Source organism: Scophthalmus maximus, chromosome 10 (assembly GCF_022379125.1).
Source record: "Scophthalmus maximus strain ysfricsl-2021 chromosome 10, ASM2237912v1, whole genome shotgun sequence".
Lineage (NCBI taxonomy): Eukaryota > Metazoa > Chordata > Actinopteri > Pleuronectiformes > Scophthalmidae > Scophthalmus > Scophthalmus maximus.
The window spans coordinates 5,970,315-5,985,610 of record NC_061524.1 but is presented as its reverse complement, the minus strand read 5'-3'; the positions used below and the strand labels follow the sequence as shown (position 1 = coordinate 5,985,610).

General features: G+C 43.9%; 1 protein-coding gene across 2 annotated transcripts; it reads left to right on the top strand.

The window, feature by feature from the left end:
• The first annotated feature begins 534 nt into the window (after window positions 1–534).
• On the top strand, window positions 535–14,389 carry LOC118283399 (inactive pancreatic lipase-related protein 1-like). 2 transcript variants are annotated; one of them, XM_035605303.2, is made up of 13 exons: window positions 535–602; window positions 691–745; window positions 2,083–2,234; window positions 2,368–2,487; window positions 2,671–2,805; window positions 2,978–3,086; window positions 4,185–4,304; window positions 4,480–4,596; window positions 6,111–6,229; window positions 7,305–7,434; window positions 7,681–7,795; window positions 8,453–8,620; window positions 14,104–14,389. In XM_035605303.2, the coding sequence occupies exons 2-13, from the start codon at window positions 691–693 to the stop codon at window positions 14,105–14,107; spliced, it is 1,344 nt and encodes a 447-aa protein (XP_035461196.2). In that variant the 5' UTR covers window positions 535–602; the 3' UTR covers window positions 14,108–14,389. The 2 variants fall into 2 exon arrangements, with proteins under 2 accessions (XP_035461196.2, XP_047190723.1); XM_047334767.1 differs by lacking the exon at window positions 14,104–14,389 and adding an exon at window positions 9,466–9,592.
• The last annotated feature ends 907 nt before the right edge of the window (window positions 14,390–15,296 follow it).

The window sequence follows — 15,296 nt, the reverse complement described above, 5'->3', positions numbered from 1 at the left end:
TCAAGAATGAATTCAATTATATGAGAGGCTATTAGAGACATTATTCATGCACCATACACGTATGAAGCTATGCTATACTGACGTACCACGTTGCCAACTGAAAGTACCATGAAATCAATTTAACCGAAATGTACACAATACAATAAGGCAGTAGTACATTTTACATGTCCATCCATCCATCCAGTATCCATACTGCTTATTCTTTATGGGTTCCAGGCTGGAGCCAATCCCAGCTGACATTGTGCAAGAGGGCAGGGTTCACCCTGGACAGGTCGCCAGCTTTACAAGTACGTGATAAAGGATTTCAACGGTGTTCCTACCTTTGTTTTACATTTTGTGCATGTAAAAGGTTTTCAGTACAGTATGTGAATGAGTTTGGTTTCATGTGTGTCATACGCATTGTAATTCTGAATAATGTCCCTGATAGAACCCCTCACAGTATGAAGCACACGTCATAAATAAGTAAACACCTGTTTCTGACCTGGCTTATCTCCTGTCCCTCTGTCATCTGGCGGTTTCCCACCCCTACTTGGTTAAAAAGGCGTCTGTATTGCGGCTGTACTACAGTGGGTTGGTTCACTACCTTCTTGTCTGACCTCAAGGTGAGTACACATCACACAACAGCATGTTTCTGTTCGTATATCTCTAATTTCTTTACACCCTAAAGTTCTTGTGGGAATTGTCAAACAGATGTTGCTGAAGTGGTGTCTGGGTCTGTTCTGCTTCCTCACTGGAGCATCATATGGTGAGTTTAACTTTTCTGCATTTGAAAACTCTATTGAATGTTTTCCTCTTTTGTTTGCCCTCACGAAGTTTAACTTTATTAAGAGACTCTTATACCAGCTCTTCAATTAAATAATATTCAGACCAAATCATCATCATGACTGCAAAATTCAATCAAATGCAAATTTTTCAAATGTTTCTGCTCTATATGTCAACCTGACATATTTGGTATCTGGGGAAAAAAAAAGGTGAGATCTCTGCTATTGTTCAACAGGCTGCTATTTAAATCAGGACTAAATTTATAAATACTTATTGCCAGAGGTGGAACTACTTTTAGATAAGGTAAAATTTCCATTTTGTTGTATTATAACTTTAGTTCAGTTTGAGATCTTCCCACTGTGTCTTTGTGCACAAATGTGTGATCACATATTTGAGTATCCCAAAAATATAATGGATTGCAGTTACTGTATGTAAACATTATATTCTTCATTCAGAAACCTGGATAAAATGGTATTCTTCTTTTCATAATCATGACTATGACTGCATGGGTCTCTGAGGTTAAAGATGTAATTATGGTCAACATGCTTCGATAAAGGTAAAAGTCTGACAGTGGTAATGTTGACATAAACAGTTCAGATACTACACTGACTGGACCCATGCTCTGTTTACACAGTTGCTAAAGATACATGATAGATTTTCAAAAAGTGGATAATAGAATTGTGTAAACGGGGATACTAATTACATGGTTTAACAAGCTCTATATAAATGTCATATTTGTGATTTTCCTTTTTTCCTGTTACATGTAAAAGTCATATCCTTAATACAAAAACTCAGGTAAAATTCTGATATAAATATGGAATCATCAATCTGTATCCATTGTAATTGATGTCAATTTCCTAGACATGTTTTAATATATCTAGGCTTGTTTTTCTTGGCAGTACAAATCATTTTGAGTCCTTACCCAGAGGGAGAGAAAATAAGATGTTATTAGAGTTTCGACATTTCTTTGTTTGCTCGTCCCTAAATCGATAATCCAATAAAGCTTCAGATTTGGAAAAATTCAATAATTAAAAAAAAAAAATTTGAAGTTGTTATTTTTGTTGGGTTTACAGTGTAACCTTGTGACCTGTTTCGTTTCCTATCAACAAGATAGGCTTTTTGCAACATTTATTAAAGGTTCACATGTCATTTCTTTCTGAAAGGTCTGTGACCTTTGCCCGGAGAAGCTTAAAAATTTGAATGAATTGAAATGACAAATATAAATATGTATTATATTTGAGTTTCCAGTATATGTATATATGTTTATATCAACACTGCATGTGAGGGTTTATCTTAATGGTGTGTTCTGCGTGTCCACAGCGGCCGAGGTCTGTTTTGACGAGCTCGGCTGTTTTACCGACTTGCCTCCCTGGGGGGGCACTGCCCAGAGACCAACCTCTGCCCTTCCCTGGAAGCCCGAGGAGATCGGCACCCGCTTCCTCCTCTTCACCCAGAAGAACCGCTACTACCAGGCAGGAGGATGCTTAATTTATTAATTTCATAATTCTGATTTCCACACAGTGTTTCATTAAGACTTGACTTGAAAAAAATGAAACTATTCCTATTCTCAATATGTTCATCACTGTGTCCTACTGCATCTGTCAGGAGATCAAGGCTGACAAAAACATCCATATCTCAAACTACAACGGAGCTAGACGAACTCGATTCATCATTCCTGGCTATTTGGAAAAAGGAGAGGAGGACTGGCCACAGGAGATGTGTAAAGTAAGGAAGGCACACATTGGAAAAACTCCTTCTAAGATGTTCTTTGAAAATATTACTAGATGGTAAGAACCTATGAAAATTAAGGTGTTCGGCTCTAGAATTCAGATTTATTTAAATTTTGAATTATTCATTTTAATCATCAATGTCATCAACTCTGTGTCGACTAACTTTTGTTCCGTCTAGGCGATGGTGAAGTGGGAGAGTGTGAACTGCATCGCTGTGGAGTGGACGAAAGGTGTGAAGACTCGGTATGCCCAGGCTGCTAATAACGCCAGGGTGGTGGCTGCCCAGGTGGCATCCATGATCACATTCCTCATGGTAATCTCACACCACAGGTGTAGGTCCCAACTACATGGACAGACACAACTGGAAGCTGAGAGGATATTCTCATGCACAGTGTTCCAGAAAATACTGTATGTTGGATGTATGATAGGGTGGTAGATACATTATTTACTACGTTACCTCTTAAAATATATGTTGAATGACGCAGGCCAACTACAATCAGAAGGCTGACAAGTTCCATATTATCGGACACAGCATCGGAGCTCACGCTGCAGGAGACGCTGGCAGCAGGACAGCTGGCCTTGCACGCATCACAGGTAAATCTGCTGCAGCATCCACACTTCATAAGGATCTGTTAGCTGATGCTCTGTCCTCTGATTTAAAGGTCCAGTGTGTAGGATTTAGGCCTATCAGCTGAAATGGAATAGGATTCTTAATTATGTTATGGATTGTGGATTATCTACTGAAACTAAGAATCGTTTTTCTTCTTCTATACTAACATAGTACATATCTAGACATCATGCCTCTGATTGGGTTAGATTTGGACATGAAGGGTTATGATTGGTAAGAGTTAGGGTTGAATATACAGGCGAGCCAATCAGAAGGAGGGTAGGGCCGGGTCTTCATCCACTGAGGATTAGGGGGAAAAAGATAAACAGTACAGTGCAGGTAGTGGGAACAGTACAGCTGTGTCACTCACTGTCGTGCAGAGATCGCTGTTGTACATTTTTAAAAACTTTACCCCAGGGCCACAGACTGAATGGGCTGAAGCTAGCACGCGGGCTGAAACACTTTTAAGAAAAGGATCGGTTCATTTTCTAAATTAAAAACTTTTTTCCATCAGAGTAATGTGTCAAGTGGCCGGGGTGGCTCAGTTGATAGAGCAAGCATACTAATACTTTGAGGTTTATGCCTCGACACAGAGGTCCAGGGTTCGAATCCGGCCTGTGACGATTTCCTGCATGTCTTCTCTCACCTAGCTGTCCTGTTAAATTAAAGGCGGAAAAAGCCCCAAAAAAGAATCTTTTTAAAAAAGAATAATGTGTGAAATTCTGCAGCATTATCACATATCTACACATGATGTTTTAACTGGGGTCTGCAAATCCCAGCTCACATTAAGCAGTGCAGGAATTCATGCTATTTGTTGTAAAAAATATACTGTTTATTGTCATGTCATGTTATTTCAGGTTAGAAAACAGCTTGAATTTATTTCATCACTTTTTATGTTGGGGTTTTTTCTTTTTTGGCAAACAGGTGAAATTAATTTCATCTTGACTTTGGGGAAGGGAAAGCCCGTCTTTGTTGCGGTCCATCTTGTGAATCAGGTTGCTCAAACAGCTGAGCTGGTATAACTTTAGCTGCTGAGCCTTCCTCTGATCTTTCTGTAATTCAATACTATTCTTCTCTCGGCGTAGGACTGGACCCGGCTGAACCGTACTTCCAGGACAGCGATGCCTCCGTGCGCCTGGACACCAGTGACGCTGCCTTTGTGGATGTCATTCACACCGATGGACTTCCTTTCAACTCCAAACTTGGTACATTATCACTGTTGATCACAATGAATACGATCAGAATGGTAAGTATTTGCTCACTGTACTTTCTTACTATCCAGTCCAGATTAGTGATTTACTGAACCTGGAGGTTGCAGTTATATAATTGTAGAATTGTATGTGTCTGTAGAATGAGAGATTTCTGTTTCAACGCTCTCAGGTCTGGGGATGTCACAGCCCGTGGGCCACATTGACTTTTATCCCAATGGAGGAGAACTGATGCCTGGCTGCAAGGCCAACAAGGGCAGACCCACTGATCTGGATGCTATCTGGGAAGGTGAGATAAGTCCAGACGCACAAACAAGTTTTAATGGTGAAAGTGGAAAGCCTAACTTTTTCTGCAACTTCACACTTTAAAGGTCAAGTTAGCTATTAGTATTATTCTGCCAGAATTCTGACAACTATTCTATTATTTATGTCCAATATAATTTATGATTAAACATCCCATCTTTTTTATGGAAAAAACAACAACAACCAAGACACGTCCCAATCCGTCTCCTAGAAAATACATGTAAACAGTATATGGCGAAGGAAGTGCGATGTTTTTTGTAACACACACTCGATGTAGACGAATCCATGAGTCTTTTCTCCCCATATGCCTGGACTCACAGAGGTTCCCAAAGGCAATGGCGTCCTCTCGTGGCGCGAATGAGAATTGCAGTATTTTTTCCCCCATCTGACATCTCAGAGTCTCATCTCAGAGTTTGAGTCACTGTCAGTGTCAGCGAATTAACTTGCAAGCCTCATTCGGCAGGTACATCAAGGGTAGTTAAAAAAATAAAAATCGAAACAACAATCACAATCGGTCTAAATCAGCTTAGTTTGTTAGAATTCAATGATGTGACCTCAGATCATACTGCTTTCATGTGCTCGACCTACTAAACTACAGGCTCCATCAACACCACTCCTACTATACATAACACAATGAGTCATCCATCCTCTTTTCTCAACCACGCAACTTACAATGCGGAGCCCCCCCCCCCCCCTCCCCCTTTGGAATATTGGAGTTGTCCCAATGGAAAAATCGTAAAGAAACCGCAGGCGGAGTTATTCCTGCTGGTCCCATCTGAGCAAATGTTTTCTAGAATGAATGACGACGGCTTTTCTTTTGAAATGCGCTGCTGAGTAGCAAGGCTCAAGTGGCAGCATTGGTGCCATGCCTGGGTCAGGGGGGGGCGGGGTGGGGGGTGTTGGCACAGCTGAATATGCCACTTTTGATCCTATAGATAAGAGAGAGAGAGTGGGAGCCAGGGGCGGCATAGCTGGACTTCTCGGAGCGCCTGGTGTTTCGCCCTGTGCTGGAAGAGAGAAGACAACAGAAGCCGTGACCTCTTTCTGTCTGTCTCTCACCAGCAGCGCTCCTCTGTCCCTCCGTCTCACATTCCTACTCTGAAGACTCTCCTTACTGTTTGAGTCTCACTGATGAAAACTGGAATTCCTCTAAATCACTCAAAATCAGCTGCATTGGTAAAAAAAAAAAAAAACATTTACTGGTTATAATGTTGATTTGTAATAACAAAACTTCACATTAAACATTTGTAAAAACACTAAAAGCGGTAACTTTAGTTTTAATGCTGCGGCCGATCAGCGGTAATTCTCCCCTCCAGTTGACAGCTTCTCACTGGCTCCACTCAGAAGGTCAAAAGTTTGTATTTAGCCCATCTGAGAATCAGGACTATAATAAGCATTCACATCTCCTCTCTGATTCCTCCTTACCTCTATTGACGGCGCGTCCCTCTCTACTTCTCGCCCTCTTCCCCTGTCATCACCCGACCCAACCTTTTTTGCCAGGTACCAAGAAGTTTGACGGCTGCAACCACGCCCGAGCCCACCAGTACTACAGCGAGAGCATGGCGAAACCTCAGGGCTTTCTGGGATTCCCCTGCTCCGACAAGGACAGTTTTGCCGCTGTAAGTCTTTCACAAAGAGCGTCCAACTCCACTACACCTGCCCTATCGATGGAAGTGGAAATGTTGAGTCTTACACTGTGCTGTCATACAATGTCGTGTTAGCGGACGTTCAGTGAGTGTTGTAGTGGAAGATTTGAACTGGGACCAGAATCAGAATCAGGTTTATTGCCAGGGAGGATTTTACACCAACGAGGAATTTGTGATGATGTGAAAGGTGCATAAACAATAAACAAACAGTGGCTATAATAATATAAACAATGATCAATGGTAAATGCTAAATGGACTGTATTTGTATGGCGCCAAATTCCATTGAATAGTGTTGAACTACCGACCTCCCGTTTTTTTGGATGACCTCTCTACCTCCTAAACTACAGCCATCCGCCCAATGGATCCAAACAGTTGGTACAGAATGGGACATTTTTCAGAAGCTGCACAAAGAAATAGATAAGGGGTCCGAGGGGAGGCCTCTTTTTTTTATGGGGCTCAGACAAGAGAAGTGCTGGAGAAGAGGCCCGCATCTCCAACATCCCAGCATGTGTACGGGATCGCCACCTGTTCCTGCTGCTGAGTGACACTGATACGGCTGTGAACCGTTTCTTCAGTTTCAGAAGTCGGTCCGGCAACGTCGGTTTGTCAGGGCGACGTAAATGGGCTTCCCTCGTGTCCTCCGCAGGGGAGGGGGGGGGGGCTTGTATCTGCAGCTGTTGGCGTTAATGACAGTTTATCCCTGCTTTGGACACATGCCCCGATCAAAGGAGGCCCCGGGAGCGCCAGGCATGACCTCACACGACCATGTTCCCGTTGAGAGATGACAGCACCTCCTTGTCGTCCACCTCGTAAACGCTCCCCCGTGTTATTCCTGCAGCCGCAGCTGACGGCCACAAAGTCACCGTGCTCCAACACGGCAACTCTCTCCACCTTCGTATTTTTAAGGTGGCAATCTGCAACATTTCTAAGGACCCTAACGAGGGAAGTCTTTCTGGGTTGTGACTCTTCCTTTGACAGGGGGAGTCTCTTGCACTCCATCATACAGTAAGCTCCTTGTTCACACCTCGCCACGTCCTTGTCTTCGCAGGGAAAGTGTTTCCCATGTGAAAACGGCCAGTGTCCTCTGATGGGCCACGATGCTGACAGGTTCACTGTGACTGATGGTGTTTCGAAGACAAAGTACTTCCTCAACACAGGAAGTTCAACGCCCTTCAGCCGTAAGTATCCCGCCCTGGCAGCAGCAACACTTAACACGCCGAAAGTTTTCATATCGGTTTAAATGTTATCCACGCGTTCCGCAAGACACCATGCAAATATGCTGCGTACCAAACTTGACAGCAATATGGAGGTAGTAGTCTGGAAAATATTTTCGCTCTGTGTTTTATGATAATCCAAACTTCAAGAAACGCCAGGGCCGTGGTGAACTAAAGCGATTGTTGCGTACAATTTCTTCCCATCTCTAGGTTACAGCTACAGAGTGACAGTCAGCCTAGATGGTCCCAGTTGGCCGAACCCAGGCTTCATGTATGTGGCGCTCACCGGACGCAAGGACACCACCAACGAGTTCCAGCTCCATGTGTAAGAAACGTCGCGCGTCGGTCCTCGCAGCACACCGAGGGGTCATGGTCCATGTGATGTCTCTGATGGGGGTTGTGTCGTTTGAAGAGGACCCGTGTCCTTTGTTCAGGATGTTGTACTTGTTGCCAAATTTAATCTGGGTCCCGAAGGTCGCAATGCATGAGGCAAGTTGTGCCATTGGATATCAAAATTTAAGAACACCACATCACAGCCCCTTGTCAGGCAGCTGCTCCTTCCCGTGCAGTACATGCCATCAGGGTTGCCAACCCTTATTCCTTGAAGAAAAACCCTCCACTGAGGATTTCTTAAACTCCCCCTCTCTTCAAAAACTGTAGAAAAGAGGGATATTCTGAAGCCTAATATTTGGATTTAACAAATGTGCGCCATACTGTGCTTCTCTTTAAACCTTCCTAAGTTGTCCGGAATGCCTAACTAGTGGCTCTTAGTCAAAGTGCAGCTTAAAATGCTTAATACCTGACATACCAAGCACACATGCTGTAGTGGAGGACATGACACCATCAACTTGTATCACCTTGATCAGATCTGTGAGTCAGGCAGCAGGGAGCGACCTGATCAGAAGAGGGCGAGGTAGAGTTGTTCAAACCTTCCAGGCGTTGTCCACGAAGAAAATAAAACAGTCATACATTTGATTTCCAGAGGTATACTAAAGCCTGGACGGACCTACCAGCTGCTGCTGGATGCCGAGGTGGACGTGGGCGACGTGACCGAGGTGAAGTTTCGGTGGAAAAACCACATCTTCAACCCCTTGAAGCCCAAGTACGGAGCGTCTAAAGTGGAGCTGCACAGAGGACGAGACAATAAGATGTGAGTTTGTCTTTTCTGAGCGGTAGTAAGCAACAGGTTTTTAATTTCTTAACTTCCGAACTCTTCGCTGTATTTCTGTCTCTGCCTTTCCCAGCATGCTTTATATATGTGCTGCGCGTCCTTTGTCAGGCTGATGGTTGCAACACACCTCCTAGTGGTTACATGAAGAATCACAGGAGATGGATGGAGTAATAATTGCAGTGAACACTTGAATGACAATGAAACAATTTTTCCACTTTAAACGTATTTCTCTTTTCTTCGGGCCTTATCAAAACTAAACATGCAGAAAACCATTCAAGTGTAATTAAATGTGTTTTATATGTTTAATGGACTATGTATCAACACATAGAAATCCATTTGTTTGGCTAATAGGGATTTGTTAATCTCTCCATGACCCCAAATGTGAAATTGAAATATTACTCATATGGGACTTGGAAAATTGGCAGCATGACACTACCACTAGTGCCCTCTAGTGGTGAAGGGTTGGAATGGGGGAGATGGAATAGTGGAGAAGATCTTGTGATGCTTTGTCAACCTTTTCTTTCATATCTATAATCAGAAATAAAATCTAGTGATGGGGTAAAGATGTTTTGCTCAACCTGGAACAAAACTTTACAGATCCATATTTATTTGGGATCAACTGTGTTAACACATTTTGTCTCGTCACCCTCACATAGATTTCAATCAATCAGCACATACTGATTTTTTTCCCCATCACTACCGATATCAGACAGTTAGAGGACACTCTTTTTCTGCATTGATTGACACTGACACTTAAAACAAAACATTCATCTAAATGCTGTTCTGTCATGTCTCACTCGACGTCTCCTCTTCTTCCTTCGCAGAGTCTCCTTCTGTGGAACACAGAACGTGAAGGAGAATGCGGTTCAGTCTGTGCTTCCATGCCCAGTTTGACCAGCCATAACCAACCATGTCATTCAGGGTCTTTCAATAAAAGAAATTTGACTATTATTATTGTTGTTACCCCAGTTGTATTTAACAAACCTTATCAGCAACGCTGTGGAAAAATCCCAAATTACCTTTGAGATATAGACCAAGTCTGCACCATCAATTATTTCGTCCAACACATTTTTCTAAAAGTCCAAAAACAACGTCTTCGACTGTGTCGTTTTGTCCGATCGACAGTTCAAAACCCAAAGATATATTCAGTTTAGAATCACAGAAGACTGAGGCAAGCATTAACAAAACATTTTGAGAAACCGGGAACGCAAAATTTTGGCATATTAAAATATGAATCAAAAAGAATAATCAGTTTTAAAAAAACCTGCAGATTTCATTTTCCTTCGATTGTTACAGACCAATCATTATCAGTTATATTATTCAGGCATTCTATAACTTTTTTTTTTGATTGTAATAGTAGAGACGTGACAGGAAACAATACAGCGAGATGTCTTTATCATTATTTGTAATCTAAAAAAAATGTTGAATAGTGCAGTTTAAAAATCAAAAAACATGAATCATAATCCCTCAAGTTCGCAATGAGCGAGCACTGCAAAAATCTGTGAGCTGGTTCAACGTTAGAGAGTGCGTCTTTAAGTGCAAGGTTACGATCAACATTTATCACTTTGTCTTCATTGTAAGAGGAGAATTCACATAAAGATTCACATAAAACCATTTCTGACAAGTTATTTAATCTCCCCTTCATTAATGCAACATCATTAGTGTCACGTTGACGGGCTAAGCGAGAGCAAAGGGACGGTTCACATGTCCAACCTGTTAACTTCTCTTGTCTTCCTCCTCAAAGATAACTGTTCCCTCGCTTGCCATGGGCCTGTCAGGACAAGCAGAGAGGATAAATATTACCCGCATTAATGTTGAAAGACATCAGGGTTTCCATCTGTGCAAACACGAATCAACAGTAAATTACATGCTGAGATCACTGCTGCGTTCTCCGGCTCATTTGGATACGGAATGGTCCCGGACAAAGTCTTGTCTAATGTGTCACATATATCTGTAATTCCAATTGTGTGTGTGTGTGTGTGTGTGTGTGTGTGTGTCTCTGCAAAGCTCTCATTAATCTGTCCGTGGCCTTTTCGTCGGCTTATGAAGGCCTGATTGTGCGCCATTGTTTGGCTTCGTTTATTTGAACACACACCCCTTAATCACGCCTGTAAATATACGGCTGCCATTTTCATCATGGCGCTGACAAAAGTGCATTTGAAAATCACCCTGACTTTCCCTCGAGCTGAGCCATCAGCGCTCACACAATACCAATCAGAAGGAGAAAAAAGAAAACTCTCGTCTTCAGAGCTTCAAGCTTGACTACATTAATAATATTAATAAAACGGCAAATTGAATGTGTGGGCTCAGAGGTGTGTGTGTGTGTGTGGGGGGGGGGGAAGTGTCTTGAAATCCTCCAAAGACGTCTGTCTTTGTCTCCGGCTCGTTTCTCTTTTCATTATTGGCTCATTGAAAGTGAAGGCTAATGACAAAATAGGCGGCTAATTCCTGTAATTATGTTGCGTTTGTCGGAGGAGATTGGTGAATGACAAGCACTTCTTTTTCAGATCTCTGAGTTGTGGCTTCGGGGGGGGGGGGTTGGCATTGTCACAGACAACGCATTTGCAAGACAGGTCATGAATTAGTGAGGTATAGATGTAGGTGGCAGGAGAAAAAATAGCTCCCCTGGGGGAATGCTTGCACAACAAACTTAACCCCTGGCTGTTTGGCGGGCCTGCATTGTGTTGTCATCATGAGACGACAGGGAGGCAACACGCTCGCGTGCGTACTCGGCGCAATGTTGCGGCGCCAAGCAAGAAAACCAATGTCCGGCAGTGAGGACGGGACACAATGTGCAATGTTAGCTTTCAATAGGAAAAGTCTACGATGAAAGGAGCCGGCGAGAGAGTAAACTGCGAAAAGAGGGGTTTTAGGGATTTCAGTGCTCTCCCCATGAAGGAAGGGTTCGGACTATAATAATGGAACTATTCTGAAGTTGTTTCTTGGAGTTTTTGCAGCGTTTGAGGTAATGAATTATCGAAGCGGCTTGTTCTGTGTTTGGTCGAGCGATGCTGGCAACAGCTACACTCTCAACAGGTTATATGATATCTGGATATCGTTTTGAACTTCGAACAGAAGTGGAGCAAATATGTTAGTTGTGTTTGTAAATTGTCTTATTCACTGTTTGAGGGACGGCCCTGTAGGACATGACACACACGCCCACTCACACACGCGAATCTTCCGACGGTTTCCCGGCTCTTTTCTCACTCGGAAAATCCCCAAGATTTGACTATGAGGCCGGCAGGGAAGGTTCCGTTCAATTTCCGGAGCAACATTTGCGAACCAATTGCATTCTCCCATACAGCGCCTCTGTCGTTGTGAGGACCAGGCTGTGCTACCTGACCCCAGGGACTGAGGTCCTATGTCTGGTCCTCACAACTTCAAAAGGCCGTTGGAGGGTTAGGAAGTCGGTTTTGGCGTTAGAGGTTGAACCAGGTTCAGGTTAAGGGTTGGGGTTGGAGAACGTGGACATTTGTAGTTGTGATGGTTGAGGTTATGGCGTAAGGGGCTGGAGAACGTTAGTGGGTGTCCTCACACACATGGAGGGATGTGTGTGAGTGTCCGGGCATACACCTCCACACCTGAATGCTTAAGAAAGGTCAAACAAATGTTCCATTCAAACAAACAAAATGCTAATGAACTTACTGTACATTCTGCCTGTTTTCATCCGAGTGAGAAGCTTTAACAAGCGCAAAGTGTGTCAAGCTCCCTGTTACCGTCCCCACGATTTCATTGGTTAGTCACGGGAGCCCTGAACCACCCGGCCATTAACGGAGAGGGGGCCCGTATGTGGGAGGGCAGCCGAGCCGGCCGCTAAAGGGCCACTCGGGGAATTCGGGTCCCTCCAGATTGCCGTGGCAACTACCCTACTTCATAGCTATTAGAGGGAAATTTCTGCCACACCTATCCGACCTTCTCACCCCCGTCTCCTCAGTGCCCGTCCCCTAACACACGCGCACACACGCACGCACACAGACACACACACACACACACACGCACACACACACACACACACACACACACACACACACACACAGAGTGAGAGAGAGCTAAAAAAAACAACCTTGCCCTTGCCCTGGTTGAGAGGCTCTCCACCACCACTCGAGTGAGAATAATACACTCACTGCATGAATCTATTCTGGTTACTGAATAAGTGCTTCTGTTTAGTTTCATATTCCTCATTGAGTGAATCATTTGCTTTGAGTTTTATTGTCCCCCCCCAAGGTAATAATACTAAATTTCAAACATGAATATTACCAGTCTACATCTCAGCTGTCTGTTAAAAGTTCCCTCATGGTAGCGACCTAATGATCTTTAAAGGTCCGTGAACTTCGAGGTAGTGGGGTCCAAGCACCCTGGTGCACTTCCCACCCAGGCTGGTTTTGCAGAGAAAAGTTGGTTCTCTTTTATGCATTGAAAGATGTATCAGTCAGTGGCTATTTGGCCCAGTTTAATGAGCAGTCTGTTGTCAGTGTCTTTTGGTGGAGTTTAACAAACTTATTTTATAGTGGTGTCTGGTGTCTGTGGCAGATTTACCTGTTTGCTATGTATTGTATAGAAATAAATAATGAGCTATGTTCTGTATTCAAAACGTCTTGCATCAGTCATGAAACTGGCCATTCAAAAGCTGATGAAGTTGTGTGCTGGCTGCTAGATGGAGCCGTCGCTCCACTTGCAGCCAGGTTAGTGGTTTCTGCACAGTGGCGCCCCCAGACATTTTCACGGGGGCAGATGGGGCATGTGGGGCGACTTAAAAAATCTCAGGGCGGCACACCAAAACCAAAAGCAATAACTGAATTTCAGGAATTCTATTATGCCGTTGTAGCCACGTAAAATGAGTGGACGTTGTGTGAGCTGCACGGAGACATCACATCTCAATATGGCCACTGTAGACATGTAAATACCTATGGACATTTCTCCAGCTGCATGTGTTTGGACTGTGGGAGGAAGCCAGAGAACCCCGAGAGACCATTCAAAGGCGGAGGCGGCGTCTGGCAGGTCTGAACCCTGACCCCGCTGGCTGTGAGGGCGACAGTGCGAACCCACTGCAGCACGGCGCCACGGACCTTCGTACTTTGTCTTTTAGAGCAAAAACAGACAAATGAGCAGGAGATTTGAGAAGAAAACACACAGCAATGTTCTTTGAAATACAGATACTTTTATTGGTGACAGTGCGACAGTGATTACCTGGCATTGATTTAAAAAGAGAAAAAGAAAAGAAAAGAAGAACAGAAACACTCATTACTGTGTGAAGATTGCAAGAGAACAAAGACATTTGAGTGACTCAAGATTAAACAAAAACGCAAACCCAAACAAATGTCCCTTGCATCATCGATAAAGGACTAAAAGAACAAAGTGTACATTGTGTTGCGTTCCACAGTGGCGGAGAGGATCCTAACTACAAGCTCAATCTGTTTGGTTTTTTTTCATCTATTGTCTTTTTTTTCTTCTTCTTCTTCTAGATAGTGTAAAGCAGATACTTGTACATGATGCAAGGCGGCAAGAGCGCTGCCCTCAGATCACATGGACCGTAACACTCGACCTCAGACGGATCAACATCGGCTGCCTCGCGTGCCGAGGAACAGAAAGCTACTGCCAGCGGAACATGTCTTCATTTCATTTTTTTAAATTTTTTTTTATCATAGCTTTAAGTATAAAGCTGCTACATAACAGTGTCCTGTGCATCATTTGTAATACTCAAGGCGGCATTAAATACATCAATGTCATTGTCTAACCGAGACAAAACAACCGGCGGGTGGTGTTGTTAATCCCTTCCACTTGATATCGTTAGCGAGATCCGAGACGTGTGGACAGAATAAAAAGGTTAGTTATTAGGTTAGTTATCAGTAAAGTATGTGAAGTGCTGCCCTGCTTTTGGAGTTAGGAGCTGCCCGCCGTTAACATTTATCAGCTCAGAAAGCGGCAGGGTTTCACACAGCCAAGCCAGCGACGGGGCCGAGGAGGACGGCTCCTTCCACGAAACCCCATCCCCGCCACCGCCAGTGGCAAAATCCCTCGACTCTGTGTTCTAGCGAAAGCAACGCGCTGTTAAGTCATTCCTATGTGACGCATGCGGGAAAAAACGTGCATTGCAGAGAGCGTGCCGGGGAAACAGCGGAGGGCACTGAAAGCTTGCGCGAACTTGGTGCGCAGACACCGAAGCGAGAGACGAGTTTCCATTCACAGTTCAAACAAAGAATCGGAAGAAAATGGCTTTTAAACTGGTTATAATTGAGATCCGCAAAAACACACCACAGCACAGAATTACTAGTATGTCTGTGGGCGGTTGATCTGATCAACGCCAACGACTGTGATTACTTGGTTATTATTTCTCTCTATTATTGATTAGTATTCATCATGGTGATGTGTTGCCGCTGTGTGGGATGTTTCATGTCCGGGGGGGGGGGGGGGGGGGGCACGCGCGTGGTCGCGTATTCACATTGAACTGGATGAACAGTCTCCGTCTGGAACTGCTGAACCAGGAAGGAAGTGCATCACTTTGAATGGAAATCAGTGCAAACCGTGGATTCACTTCCGGAGGCAAAGTACATATGGGCAGTGCCGACCTGACCACCTGGCTGCTCTACACAGCGACTGGTGCGTTGCATCTACTTTGGCCTCACTGCGAAAGGAAGTCCCCCCCGAAAGTACTCAA